The sequence below is a fragment of the Plasmodium gallinaceum genome (genome assembly GCF_900005855.1).
Source record: "Plasmodium gallinaceum strain 8A genome assembly, contig: PGAL8A_v1_93, whole genome shotgun sequence".
NCBI classification, from domain to species: Eukaryota; Apicomplexa; class Aconoidasida; order Haemosporida; family Plasmodiidae; genus Plasmodium; species Plasmodium gallinaceum.
This window is the reverse complement of record NW_021628258.1, coordinates 12,216-28,401: the sequence shown is the minus strand read 5'-3', so window position 1 is coordinate 28,401 and position 16,186 is coordinate 12,216. Positions and strand designations below refer to the sequence as shown.

General features: G+C 20.0%; 2 protein-coding genes across 2 annotated transcripts, besides 5 other annotated features; both read left to right on the top strand.

The window, feature by feature from the left end:
* Positions 1 to 779: 779 nt before the first annotated feature.
* On the top strand, positions 780 to 1,984 carry PGAL8A_00324900 (fam-e protein; the record flags this gene model as incomplete). Its single annotated transcript, XM_028672275.1, has 2 exons — positions 780 to 1,763; positions 1,955 to 1,984. 2 exons carry the CDS (start codon positions 780 to 782, stop codon positions 1,982 to 1,984), a joined length of 1,014 nt encoding a protein of 337 aa, XP_028528844.1.
* Positions 1,985 to 1,995: 11 nt separating this feature from the next.
* Positions 1,996 to 5,656: a repeat region.
* Positions 5,657 to 5,804: 148 nt separating this feature from the next.
* Positions 5,805 to 6,413: a repeat region.
* Positions 6,414 to 7,063: 650 nt separating this feature from the next.
* Positions 7,064 to 7,686: a repeat region.
* A 4,417-nt stretch (positions 7,687 to 12,103) lies between these two features.
* PGAL8A_00324800 (fam-e protein) lies at positions 12,104 to 13,282 on the top strand (the record flags this gene model as incomplete). Its single annotated transcript, XM_028672274.1, has 2 exons — positions 12,104 to 13,118; positions 13,269 to 13,282. The coding sequence occupies 2 exons, from the start codon at positions 12,104 to 12,106 to the stop codon at positions 13,280 to 13,282; spliced, it is 1,029 nt and encodes a 342-aa protein (XP_028528843.1).
* A 604-nt stretch (positions 13,283 to 13,886) lies between these two features.
* Positions 13,887 to 14,328: a repeat region.
* Positions 14,329 to 15,513: 1,185 nt separating this feature from the next.
* Positions 15,514 to 15,915: a repeat region.
* Between the last annotated feature and the right edge of the window lie 271 nt (positions 15,916 to 16,186).

Sequence of the window (16,186 nt, the reverse complement as noted above, 5' to 3'; positions counted from 1 at the left end):
TTATTATAAAATGATGTAAACACTATTGCATATGGACTTTTTAATTTCTGTTACTTCATTAACCTAAAGCAATTTATTATAACGTAATATTATTTTAACATCATCAATTACATATAGATACTAGTACAAAATTACCATGAAATATATAATTCTTTTTTATAATTTTATTTTCTCTATCATAATTAATATTGCATAATAGTAATTTTATATTATAATTTTACAATTAATAACATCTTAGAATTATTCATAATTCTATTTTCTTGAAAATTCATAAAAGAATCAATCATTCTTTTCAATATAATTAAAAAAATTATCTTTTTCTTAATTCATTAAAGTAAAAATTGCCTCTTTATTAAAAGCATTTTTAAATAAGAACATTATTATATACTAATTTTACAAAAAAAAAAAAAAAAAATTTAACATTTTAATTATTTTTGCGTTTAATGAAAGACGAGATCATTAACATGTACCTAAAAAAGTTAATTTGTAAAGTAAAAATATTTTAATATAAAATATTCTTTTAAAATAAGAAAGTAATATAATTAAATATGAATATGTAAATAAAATATTTGAATATAAAATTTAATTAAAGTTATTTATAAATATTTTAGATTTTGTTATTAATGATATTTTTTGTAGAAAATAAAATTAAATAAATAAATTAATAATATTCAGAATTTAAAAATATAAATCTTATACAAAAAAAATATTAAGGAAATTATTTAAAAAACTATAAATAATAAGAAGTAAAATATTTACACTTTATATGAGTTTTAAAAATGGCACTTCTATATAATGAGGGATGTCCAAATTCTGAAGAAGACTTTACCAAATGCAATGTGATTGCATGTATGATACGTGGGGGTAGGTTCAAAACGCATCATTGCGATCTTGCATTTGTAGCAATTAATGTAAAATATCCTTCTAGCGATATTCCAAATAATCTTGCAAAAAATATATTTACATATGATCATTATATTCCACGTGATGGCAAGCAATCTATAGTAACTTTTCTTTCAAATGATGAGAATGAAATTGTGTTTTTATATGAAATATATCCTTATAATGATAGACATTTATTTGAACCATTTTTATGCCGTCTTCGAGATAAAAACCAAAAATTAATATTTTGTGAAAAAATTAACAGAGATTATGTGGGAAGAACCCTTTCTTTTAATTCTATTGATATTATCGATAAAAAAGGAAGAGAAAATTATAGAATTAGACTAAAAAATTTAATGAATACTAGACATGTAAGTCGTATATTAGATTATAATGATATATTTTTTAGTAGGGATGCTTGTCATTATATAAAAGAAGCAAATGTTCATGAAAATATTTGCAGATATTCCATATGCACAAAGGATAAAAATGATTATACATCATGCGTGGATGCTAAATTTACTGGAAAATTGTTTCACATACAGAAACATTCGAAACCTTATGAAGGAAAGGAAAAATTTATATATCTCCCAAATATTTGCCTAAATCAGGGTTTGAAAATCAATTGTACTCCTTATTTATGCGAATATGAGAGGCCACTTGAATTAACTCCATGCAAAAAGTTAGATATTAGTATTGTGAAGAATATAATACCATATTCAGAAAGATCGATAGTGAAACAAACGAGAACTACGAATTTAGATTATGATAACAATTTAAATATGTCTTCTCTTGTTGCAATGACTTTTATTCCTTTCCTAATTATATTCTTTTTTATAGGATGCTATATATATAAAACCATTATGAAGAATAAATCTAAAGTAAGCTAATTATGAAATTTTGAAATACATGAATCTTATTATGTATATATACACATATACATTTTTTTATTCTCTATTTTTTTTTTTTTTTTTGTATTTTATAAATTTAATAAAAGAAAAAATACAAAAAAAATATATAAGTTCATATCATGTTTATTAAATAAATTCTACACTTTTTTTTTTTTTTTTAGAAAATAAAGATGAGGTCTAAAGAACCATAATTGTTGCTTTATGTTTTATTAATTGGGTGTTCGGTGACTTTGCTATAGTACTTAACAAACAAATTAATAAAGAGCATGTAGAGTTGCCTCTACGGTTTTGATGTATTTATATATATTTTTAAATGCTTTGAACGACTGATCCTTAATTATGTGATCTTCTTGATTGAGCATTCTTTAATTTCAATAGGCATTTATTTACTTTGATAAAAATCCTTATTTCCATTAAAAATTTAAATCCTTATTGAACACTAATAATTAATTAAATGTAAATTACTTGTTTCTTTGTTATAAGTTACATTCATCAATTAATATATATTGCTGTTGAATTAACAAACATAAACAATTATTGACAATACAAAAAAATTATATAAATATTAATTACATGAAAATTTTATTATTATATGTAGAAAATTTTCTCTTACAAAATTCATTAAAATCATATTTCATTCCAAAAAAAAAAATTTTTTTTTTTTTTTTTTTTTATCAATTTTTTTTTTTCCTGACGTCTTTGTATTTTTTTTTTTATAAAAATACAAACAAAAAAAATTATCATTTTTTTTTTTTTTTTTTGTGTGTGCGTTACCAACTACGTATTCTTCATATAACTAGTTCATTTTTTTTGCAAAAAGGTTAATAAAGCCTTTTATTAACCATACTCCACCACCATGGGAAAGTAATGGTTATTACTTAAAGTTTGTTATTTTTGGCTTGTTTTATTACATCAAGTCCTTTTTGTAGTCTTTTTTCAATTTTCATGTCCTGATTATTGTTGATGTCATATGTTATAATGCTATTCCGTTTATGAATATCTAGGTAATCTTTAAGCTTTAAATCATGCGTAAGATTTAGTTTCCTTTTATTAGTGTTCGTAACTTGTATTAAATTCTCCAGTTGCTTTTCATATATTTCCCTGATTTTGTTACTCAACAATTTTATTTTTGACATTGGAATTTGTACTTCTCTACCTTTATAATATATATGTAATGCTTTTAAAATTTCGCTTTCAATTTTAGTTACTCTATAAGGAAATGACCAATGTGGTTTATATTGTATATTCCCACTATAGTGTTTCATTTGATTCCTTTCTTTTTCCGATAATTCGTATGAGATATGTCCAACCTTAATATTTTTATTCTCAATTATAGGTTTTCTTTTGATTGCATTAACATCTTCATGTATGTTATTCCATCTATCGTTTAAATATATAATCCTCATTTCAGAAGTTCTTTCTGGTAATAATTTTGTAAACCCTGGACAGATACAATCCATTCCAAACATAGCAAAATAGGGTGTTTTTCCTATCTCTCCATGAATTGTATTATTATATATTAGTACTGCATTTTGTATTATTTCTTCAAAAGGTAGATCTTTTTCTTCATATAAAATCTTAATTATATAATCTAAGCTTTTATGAGAGCTTTCAATTATACCGTTTCCTTGTGGATAATATGCGCTCGTATGATACAATTTAACCTGTAATTCTTTTGTAATATAGTGATGAAATTCTTGAATAGTATAAATTGAATCGCGATCTGTTAAAATACTTCTAGGGTATTCAAATATGGGTATCCATGCTTTCATTATAATGTTAATTGCGTCCATAGAATTAGATATTTTATTAGTTCTATTAGTCTCCATAAAACTTGAATGATGATCTATTGATGCTTGTATAAAGTATTCTATACCGTTCCATCTTTTGGGTCCTATAATATCTAGTGAAAACATATCAAATTACATTCCGTTTTGATAAAGCTTCGTTATTATCAGGTTTAAATTTCCTATTACGCATTATTTGACAAATCAGACAATTTGTGACGTATTCCTCAATATCTTTACTATTATTGGGCCACCAAAAATGTCTTTGTATTTTCTTTAGTGTTTTATTTACTCCATTATGTCTTGCGAATTTACTACTATGAAACCAATACATTAAATGATTTCTATATTTTTCTGATATATATAATTCTCTGTTCTATAGTGAACTGGGAAATCATACTTCCATACTACGTCTCTTTGTATGTTATCTTTATCTTTTCTTGATGCATTTACTATTTCCTCGTAATATGGTATGACGTATAAATCTTCATATACTCCTTGAGGTTTACTACAATATAATGTCATATAATTAGGAAGATCTGTTTCATCTTCTATTGATCTAGTGATCCAATGAGCTAAACTATTTTGAACTCCTTCAATATGTTCAAATTCTAAGTTAAATTCAGATAGTCTTAACTTCCATCGATATAATTTTCCAGTATTAATTGAATCCATTCCAATAATACCTTTACAATATGTTTTAATTAAGGTCTTAGATCCTTTAATATAATAATAGAATGTTTCGCATGCTACTACTATAGCCAATAATTCTTTTTCAACCGTAGTACATCTTTGTTGTACTTCATTTAATTTCTTCGATGTGTAATGAATGGATTTAGTTTGATCTGTGTCTTTATTAATTTGAGTCAATACAGCTCCTATAGCATAATCTAATGCGTCAGTTTAAATAGTATAGGGTTTTTCCTAATTCTGGAAATGGAAGATAAGTAACTTCCGTCATTTTATTCTTGATTTGCTCCAAAGCCTTTGAATACCCTTCTTTCCATTCAAATTACTGTTTCTTAGTTAACAATGGAACTAGTTTAGAAGTTCACTCTTAAAAGTTCTTCATGTAATTCCTGTAATAATTAGTAGCTCCTAAGAATGATCTCAATTGCTTTTTAGATTTAGGCCGTTCTGCCTTAATAACTGTTTTCACCTTATCTTATGAAGGTCTTAAACCATTTTGATCTATCTCTTGCCTAATATAAATGATAGACGTTTTAAATAGTTCACACTTTTCTTTATTTATTCTTAAATTATTATTACAGACTAATTCAAATACTCTTTATAATACTTCTAAGTGCTCAAATAATGTTTTTGTAAGAATGATGATGTCATGAATGTACACAACTACATAATTCTCTTGAATTAATTCCATAAAAATATCTTCCATTATTCTTTGAAATTGTGTAGGACATGTTTTTAGACCGAATGGCAATACATTAAATACAAATGTTCCCCTCTTCGGAACTATAAATCCAGTATATGGATTACTATTTTCCTCCAATGCGATATTTCAAAATCCATTTTTAAGGTCTATTTTTGAAAACCATTTTGTTCCATAAAACGTTTGAAATATGTGTTTAAAGTGTGGGATGACATATAAATCATCTAGTATAATTTTATTTACATAACGATAGTCTAACGTTATTCTCCATTTGTCCTGTTTTCTTCCGAACCATTACTATTGGTGAAGTCCAATCTGCATTAATTACCTTACTTATTACTTTTAATTTTATCATTTCATCTATTTTCGATGTTATTCTGATAACATTTCTTCACTCAATGGTCTAGGGTTATAACGTCGAGATTTCCCTTGTACCTGAATAGAAACTTTGTATTTGTTGTTGGGTTCCATGATTTTATTTCCCCAGAGTATTGTATTATTTCTTAATACTTTTTCCCATTCTTCATTATTTTTATGATCTTTTAAGTCAGATCTTTCAATAAAATTCTGAATAATTTCTTTATTCAAATTCTCTAATTTATCCTCCCTTAGTTCGGGTTTAACTTGCATGATATATATATGTTGATCTTTTCTTTTTGTGATGGAATATCCTAATTCGTCCATTAATGGTTAATAAAATACTTCATTAACCTTTTTGGTTATAAAAAGGACTACCTATTTGAAGAATACGTAGTAAGTTGTGCTAACTAAAAAAAAAAAAAAAAAATTATTGGAATTTTTTTTTGAGATATTTTTCTTTTGAAAAATGGAGATAAAAAAAAAAAAAAATATATTTATTTTTTTTTTTTGGAATGATTTATTCAGAGAAGGATTTTTTTTAAGAAAAGAAAAAAATTGGTAAAATTAAAATCGAGAGTAAGATTTAGCACCAATAAAAATATGATCTTAAAAAAATAATAATGTTTTAATAAAAGAGTTTAATTTGTATTATATTTATATTGTTAATTTGTGAGAGAAAATTTTATATATATATGACAATAAAATTTTCACGTAATTAATATTCTTATAATTAATTTGTATTTTTACTAATTGTTTATATTTGTTAGTTAAACAGTAATATATTTAAATTGCTGAACATAAATTATAACAAAGAAATAAGTAATATACATTTAATTAATTATTAGTGTTCAATAAGGATTTAAATTTTTAATAAAAATAAGGATTTATTTATTAAAGTAAATAAATGCCTATTAAAATTAAAGAATGCTAAATGAAGTAGATTATATAATTAAGAATCACTAGTTCAAAGCATTTAAAAATATATATAAATACATAAAAACTTTAGAGGCAACTCTACATGCTCTTTATTAATTTGTTTGTTCATACTCTAGCAAAGTCACCGAATATCCATTTAATAAAACACCTGTTCAATGACCGTGTTAGTAAGGAATAAATTAATAGAGAATATATATAAAAAATTATACTTATTTTATTTTTATTAAATTAAAACATTAAGAAATTTATTCAATTTTATTAATTAATATAAAATATTAATTATATCATTTAAATATTTTTGTTCTTATTTACACAATATCTCATGTATGTCACATTTTGCCTTACACTTTTAATCTCTCATAAAAAAAATATTCTACATTATCGTTCCCAAAAGAAAATATTTATGGCTTGAGATATATTTTTTTTTAATAAAGGAACAATGAGAAAAATCATTACCAAAAAAAAAAAAATTAATTTTTTTTTTAGTAAGAATTATAATAAAAAAACAAATTTAACAAAGCATATCCACATTTTTTTTAGTGTATTTGTCATTAAAGTGATCATCTTTTTTTCTTTTATTTGTACATATTTTGTATATTTATTTTTTTTTATCTTGCGCATTTTATTCGTATTTTAACATGAACAAATGTAAATGTTTTTACTTATTTTATTTACTCAAATATAATTTAAGATATATCGATAATGCTATTTTTACACTATTAGGAGATACTAATTATTATTTAAAATATATTAGAAAATTTTATTCGTGTATTTTTAAATTAGTTTCATTACTAATAATTCTCAGATTTTTTAATAAATAAAAAGAAAATGGTTTAAATTATTTATTATATCTTTGATCCAAAAAACCGAATACTGTTTTACTGAATTCTCTTATAATGTTTTGGAATCGCATTAAATGAAAAAGATAATGATAATGGTTGCACAAACTTTATTCATTATACTTCAAAAAAATTAAATGATGCTAAATGGAAATGGAGAACAATATAAATAGAACTATTCTTAATAATTATATCTTGTGAAACATTTGATTATTATATTTAAGGATCTAAAGTATTTATAAAAGCAAATTGTAATGGTATAATAAAAGTTGATTCTTCTAGTACTAGGAAATTGTAAAGATGGAAATTAGACTGTCCGAATTTTGTTAAGTATTTGAACACATTAAAGGGGTTTAAAATAATTTAGATTGTTGGATTTCTAGGTCAATAGATGATTAAAATGATCTTCTTAATTACATATTATAAGATGATAGACCGTTAAAAGAATATGAAAACTTTTATGTATTCCTTCTTGACAGAAAATAGATGATTTTAGTGAGGAGATAAAAATAATATTCATAGAAATTTTGTAGAGAGAAATAACCTTCCTATTCATTATAAGAAGGTATGATTATATATATGATTTATTAATTGTCCCTTCAATGACTTTACTAATGTATTGGAAATACTAATTAATAAAGGGAATATAATGCTTCTCTTACAGATTACATTTAATATAGAGCTATATCTGAGTACAAATGTTTATTTATTTTAAACAAAGTTTGAATTCAATTTGTTTACAATATCTTAAAATATACTATACAATAATTTAATAAAAAAAGTAAAAACAAATCCTTTTGTTTTCTTTTTAAAACATTGAAATTCAATTTAATTTACACAAAATTAATTCATTAGAGTTAACTAATTTACATAATAAAATCAAAATATATTTCACAATAGAAATATATTTTAAAAAACAAAAATGTTTTACCGACAATATATTTTTCTATTAACCTACAACAAACAAAAAAAAAATAAAAAAAAATTAAAAATAGCTTTTTTTAATTTTTGAACTTGTGAATATGTATAGCTGACTTTATTTTCTCCATAGATCTATTAACAATTATCCTAAAACTAATTTTTGTTTGTGTATATTTTTCTTTTAAATATAACTTTTTTGATTTTTCTTATATGCTTTTTTCTTATCTTTATTCTTTTTTTTTAATTTTATTATTGATAAATATTTATACAATATATGTATATATTTATTTTTTGTTATAACTATTATTTAAAAAAAATTACTTTTTCAATTATTTGAAAAAAAATAAAATAAATTTGTTAAGTACTTAAATTCAAAAGAAAAAGTGAAGATAGGTATTTTCATAAATGAAATTATAATAACAAATTTTGTAAAAAGAACATTTGAAAGTCAAATAAATTAATNACCGACAATATATTTTTCTATTAACCTACAACAAACAAAAAAAAAATAAAAAAAAATTAAAAATAGCTTTTTTTAATTTTTGAACTTGTGAATATGTATAGCTGACTTTATTTTCTCCATAGATCTATTAACAATTATCCTAAAAAGGGTAATCTAATATTTACTTGCTTAAGGAATTTTGCAGTATTATGATTTATTAACATGATTCTTAAAGATTTTACTACAATATTGAAAAGAAAAATTAATAAATAGAATGCATAGCTTCTACTAATTGTTGTAAAAATTACGTTGATAATACAAACTAACAAACTATGTAACTTACAATTTTTATAATTTATTGGTTTTAGGAAAATTTATTTACTTTAATAAAAATCACTTTATTTTTATTAAAAATATAAATCTTTGTTATTGATTTTATGTAAAAGTCTTTTTTTTTTTAAACTGTAGAATATTTATTACTTGCTATATATACTTCCATGAAGTTACTATATGTTATTCCAAAAATGTTAATAATATATTTTATTAACCAAATAATGAAAAAACAAATCAATATTAAGTAGACTATTCTTTACAAATCTTAATAGTTGTGAAAGAATTTTTTTATCAATAATATGTAATCTTTATATAATTAAATTAAATAACATGAAATATATAGCTTATATTTGATGACCTATCTTCTAAATAAAATATAAGGATTAATATATTATTTATTCCTATTACATCAGTTAGTTTAAAGAACATTTAAATAAGTTAATTAAATATAAGTTATTTAAGAATCTAAACATTAAACATAGATCATTTATTGTATGTGAAATAATATTATTACTACAGTAACTTTCTATAAAAGTTATTTAAATATCCTTTTAATAAATTTTAATTTTTTATTCAAAAAATAATAAATTCATTCTAAAAATTTTTTCTATGAACAAAAATATATAGCTATTATTTTTTTTTTTTAACTACTTATGTGATATATTTTTTCAAATGTCAAAAACTTATATCTATCTTTTTATTTTATTTATACTTTACTAATATTTAAAAAATTTCAATGATATCCTTTATTAACCTAAGAAAATTCAAATATTGGGACATTGATTTGTTAATTATTTGTTCAAAAACTTTTGTATAATATTGGTCAATAAAAGATATAATTAAAATTTTACGAAATGAGAGATAATAAATTGTATGGAAAATAACATATTTGTTGTTTAAGGGTGTCATTTAATTAAGTAAATAACTAAAAAAAGAAAAATGAAAATTTTTGTTCTTTATGTTGCATATAAAATTTTCTAATTATGATTATTTTATTTTAATTTAATAAAAAAAAATTATTTTTTTTTAAGTTGTTAGGAATTTTTATTCATTTAGATTTTATATTTAATTAATCAAACTAATTTTTGGAACGACCAAAAGTTTAATAAAAGTTTAAAAGAAAACAAAAATGATTTAATTTTTATTAACACTTAAATTTAGTGTATTTTTATAAAATTTCTAATTACTTTGAATTTATTTATTTTAAAATATTATTTTGAATATAATTAATAGCTTGAATACTAATTTAAGCTTCTAATAGAAATAAAAATAACTTTATATTAATTATATAAACGCATCTAAAACAATAAATATTGTTTTATGTAAATTATATGTATAAAATTTACTTTATTATAATAGAAATATATATTTACAACAGGTAAAACTAGTAGAGACTAAGGTATATATTCTTAATTCGTTCATTCAATATATCAGTATATTAATATTAGTGTAATATGATGTATAATGTATATATTATTTATTAATCTATTCAATAGTTTCGATATATCATTGAATGAACATAATAATAAAGAGCACATATGATGGTTCTTACTAGTTTTAACTGTTATAAAAATATATTTCTATTATAATAAATTAAATTTTAGGTATATAGTTTAAATAATACAATATTTACTGTTTTAGAGGCATTTAATTAATTAATACAAGGTTATTTTTATTAAAAGCTTAAATTCTCATTAAATCTATTAATTATATTCAAAATAATAATTTAAAATAAATTAAATTAAAGTTATTAACAGCTTTTGAAAAATATTTTAAATTTAAATATTAATAAAAACTAAATACTTTTTGTTTTCTTTTAAGTTTTGAACTTTATTATTGATGGTTTCTAAAATTGACTCTATTATAAAATTTAACCCATATACAATAAAACGTATTATTTAACAATCTAAATAAAAAAAAAAAATTGAAGAAAATATAAAAGAAAAAAAAATTATAAGATGTCAAAAATTTTTTTTTTTCATTTATCTATTTCTTTAAATATCCTTTATAACGAATAACTTATTTCCTCATAATTTACTATTAAATCATAAAAGGTTAATATCATTTATTAACCAGATAGGTATTTTAAACTATATATATTTTAGAATATTTTACATGCACATAAAACTCATTTTTTCATTTTCATTCATCATATTAAAAATTCAAAAAGGTCAATAATATTCTTTATTAGTCATATGTCAAAGCTTAAGATTCAATCACATATAACTTGGATATAACCTCTTTTTCATAATAACTTCAACGTAAATTACATTATAAATAAATAAATTTTATATTTTCATTCAATTTTTTTTTTTTTACAGTTTTTATATCTCTCTTATCAATTTTTTTTAGAAAAGATTTTTTTTTGTGAACAATATTCTATTATGTTTTCGCTTTTTCTCTTTTATTTAATACTAACATTTAACTTAAATTCTTTATATAATTATAAAAATGAATTAAATATTTTTTCAATATTATCATTATTATGTAAATTAAAACTTAATTTAGGTATATTTCAATTATAATAATAAATAAATATATATATACGCATTCTTTTATTTTATTCTTTTATTTTTTATTTTTTATTTATATATTGTTATTTGCTGATAAAAAGACTATTTGCATGTGAAATTTTATTTTTTTTCTATTTATTTTACCTAAACATTAGCTGTTATAACAAATTAATATATTATTGTTAATTATCTATTGACATTGAAACTGTTAAAAATATTATATTATAAATACTTTTAACATAATATTATATAATTGTAATTTTAATTATACTGCAAGCACTAATACTATGCCATTTTTATTTATATTTCTTAGATAATTAAGAAAACATTTTATTATATATATTTAAAATTATTTTTTATTTTCTTAAAAAGAATAAATTATTACTGGAAAAATCTCTGAATAAATATTGCAATTATTTTATATTAAAATTACGATACAAAAAAGTTTTAAAATTTTTTGTTTATGTTCTGTAGAAAAAAAATCCTAACAATAATATGTATTAAAAATATATATCCCATAAATGTTAGATTTTATAGGAACGTATCTTTAAAAAAAAAAATATACATAAACTTCAATATTTAAATAAGAGATTAGAAGAGTTTTGAATTTTTGTAAATATTATATATTGTACTAGAAACTATATTTTTTATAAGAAGTAAAATAAAACTTATAAGAAAATGAAATATTAAAAAAAAAAAAAATAATTCTACAAAAGCTATTAAGGAAAAATTCACAAAAATCTTAGTAAAAAGTAATAAAAATATATATGCCTTATTTTAATTTTAAAAATGGCATTTTTAAATAATGAGGGATGTGAACATTCTGAAGGAGATCTTACCAAATGTTTTATGAATATATGTGAAATAAATCTAAATAAATTTGAAGCATCATATTGTAGAATTGAAAGACCAGTAGTTGATATAAAGAAGACGTCAAATAATAATTTAAATGATCTTTCAAAAAATTTATTTACATACGAATTTACTCCAGCAAATTTTCATTCTAGGATAATTATTCTTTCAAATAATGATAAAGATGGTATTTTGCTTCTGTATGAATATAATCCACATCATAATAAATATCCAGATAAAACATATTTATGCCGCCTTAGAAATATAAATCAAAAGTTAACATTATGCGAAGCCGTTAATATAGAATATTTTGGAAGAAGTCTTACGTTTAAATCTTATGACATTATTAATGAAGAAAATAAAAAAATTAATATTAGTTTAAAAAACCCCAATCATAAAATTATTAAATCAAAATATGATGAGTTAATATTTAAAGAACATTACTGCCATCATATGAAAACAAAATACATTTCACATTGTAATAAAAGGTATACCATATGTAAAAAAATGAATAATGATCAATTGCATTGTTCCGATGCGAATTATAGTGGACATTTAATTAGATTAGATTATAATGAGTATCCTATTTTAAAAAGAAATTATATATATCTTCCCAGTAGTTGCTTAAAAGAAAATTTAAATCCTGTATGCACTCCATATATGTGCATAAGCCGTGCTTTTGATGAATTTTTTCAATGTGAATATGAAGAAATCAGTGTTATAAAAAACATAATGCCAATAAATAACATAAGGCCAATAAATAAATTAAGGTCAATACATATCATAGAGCCAAATTCAAAAAATTTACCCGTGATGTCATTAAAGCATAAGGATATTTCTCATAAAAATAGTTTTGATAATACTGCACTCTTTGCAATGTCTTTTATGTCTTTTCTAGTTATATTCATTTTTTTTTTTTGCCTTTTATATAGGACTTTTAGAAAAAAGAGAAGTAGGTTATTTATAAAACATTTTAGTATAGTAATGCTTATAAATATATACATTATATTTTTTAATTTTTTAATATATAAAAAATGAAAAGGTAAATAAAAATCAGTGTGCATTAAATTAACAAAATTTTATATTTTTTTTTTTTTTGTAGGAAAAATAAATTAATGATAAAAAAGGAAAATCATTACTTTTACTAAAAATATCAAGTATTCTTACAAAAGAAATACAAAATTAATAATAAGGAATTTATATTTTATATTTCATATATTTATTAGAATCCATAGGAAAAATTTTTATTATAATAAATAAATTATAAATATTCAAAAAATTTCATATCTAGGTATGTATATACGATATACAAAATTGTAATGAAAATTTTTTTATGCTTAAATTTCTCAACTGATATATGCTTTCTTTTTGTATAAATGGGTTTAAATTTTCTATATGTTTATTTATTAATTTTATATTTAAAATATATTTTGTTAGAATAATAAACATATGAATTAATAAAGAAGAATTAAAATAATTTCTATTTTTGTCATTTCAGAAAAATATCTTGTCATAAATAAGTGAAAATTACATGATTGAGTATTAAAAGGAATTATTAATCTTTTTGAGAATATAAAGTAACAGTTGTAGGAAAAATTAATGGTTAGTTGTGTAACCACTAGATAAAGAAAAAGAAAAATTGTTAATTTTTTTTTTTTGTAAATTAAAAATACACAAAAAAGTTTATTTTTTGTGAAAAGATTAAATAGTTGAAAAATTAAAAGGAAGATTGTTTACTAAAAAATTTTTTCATAATATATTTTATTTAAATTTATATAAGAAAATTTTATATAAACGATGATAAATTTTTGTATTTTGTATTATTAATATAATTTATTTTTTATTTTGTTAATTTAGTAGATATATATATTTGAATTGCTAAATAATACTTATAACATTATAAAGCAAATATAATTAAAATTGATAATTAAAGAGGATTTAAATTTTTAATAGAAATATAGTATTTTTATCAAAATAAATAAATGTCTCTTAAAAGCAATAAACATTCAATAAAGTAAAGTAAATATATACATTTTACTGGTATATAGCATTAAAGTTATACTTAAATTCATTGAATTAGTAGAGATAACTCTACGTACTTTTTATTAATATGTTTATTCAATACTTTAGAAAAATCATTGAATATGCAATTAATAAATCAATAAATACAATATACAATATTAAATCTACAGTTTATTTTATATGATATTCTTAACACTTTAAACAAAAATATATCAACTTAATGTTTTTATTACTGTTTAATGGGTAATAGAAACTACACTAACTTATTTTTATATTACATATGCACTTAAAAACACTGGACTTCTTGATATAGAAAAAAATCGTAAGATAAAATTATCAACATGAATTACAACAATAAATTCAAAACACTTCAGAAATTTTATTAACAATAATTATATTAACCGGTTTTTGCAGTAATGTAGTGTTTAATAAAAGATATTATTAACCTCTTATAGAATATTAAAACATAACATGGAAAATATGTTATATATCTCAGAAAATTTCTAACAAAAGAAAAAAGAATCTTATTTTTATTGTTAAATGTTTTTATTAGTTGTTTATTACTTGATTTTAATTAAAAAAAAAGAAAAAAAATTGTTTTTTTGAGTTATTGAAGGGATTTTTATTTATTTAGATATTAAATTTTGTAAGTTGAATTGATCTAAGAATAATTAAAAATTATATGAACATTTTAAAGAAATATAAAAAATATATTATTTTTATTAATATTTAATATTCATTTACTTTTAATAACTTTAATTAAAATTATGATGTCTCTTTAAAAAAATTTATTTTACAAGTGATCGACAATTTTAAAGATGATTAAAGTTTTAATCAAAATATGGATAAATTTTCAATAAAGTAAGAAAATACTTCTGAAACAATAAACGTTTATCTATTTTTTAATAAAAAATATTAATAAGTTTATATGAAACAATAGAATCTTATAGAGAAAATAGAATGGCATGAACATTCATTAAATAAAAAAAAAAAAAGGCTATTGATTATTTTTATTTTATATATTTTACTCTATGGCTATAAATGTTCTGTTGAATTTTATCAGTTGATCTAATTTTTAAGCTAACAAAAAATAAATTAAAACTTTAAAAAGAAAAAGAAGAAGAAAAAGGCTTTTTTTTATTATTGTTATTTAATTTTTATATATTTTTAAAAAACAGTAACTCTAATTTTAATTTTGTTAATTTATTTTAAAAGAATATTTTACACACAATAAATAATTTTAAAGAAGATTTAGATTTTTAGTAAGAATAAGGACAATTTTTATTAAATTAATAAATTCCTCAAAAAATCATAAATGCTCATTTATCGATTTATTAATTGCAGATCAATGATTTGAAAGAGTGTTGAACAAAAGGATTAATAAGAATTATGTATAGTTACCTTCACTAATTTAATTAATTTAAACTTAATTTTAATTCTGCAAACTAGTAAAATTTATATATGTAACCTACTTCAATGAACATTTATTTTTAAGAAATATTTATTTACTTTAACCAAAATCCTATACTTTTACTAATAATTAAAATTCTCATTAATTATCGATATTTAATTTAACATGCCTTATTTATGATGTTATGTACGATGTTTAGAAATTCATATCTTTCTTTTAATATAAATGAGTAATTATTAGAACACAAAATTAACTTACATAAATAAAAAAAACATGAAAAATTAATTAGTGTTAATATAACATTTTCTTTTTCAAATAATAATCAGAATTAATTCTCAAAAATTATATGCATCACAAAAATTAAATTTTAATAACCTAAAATTATTCATCAATTCTCAAAACTAATTATTTCTCCTTCAAAAAAAAAAAATTTATAAAAAAAAGTTGACTAATTTTTTTTTTTTTATCCAATGCTTGTATGGATAATTATTATTCTAAAAAAGGTTAATAAAGTCCATTATTAACCAATTATATAATCAATATGTATAAAACTTAATTATAGAATATATATTTTCTTAAACCAGTTA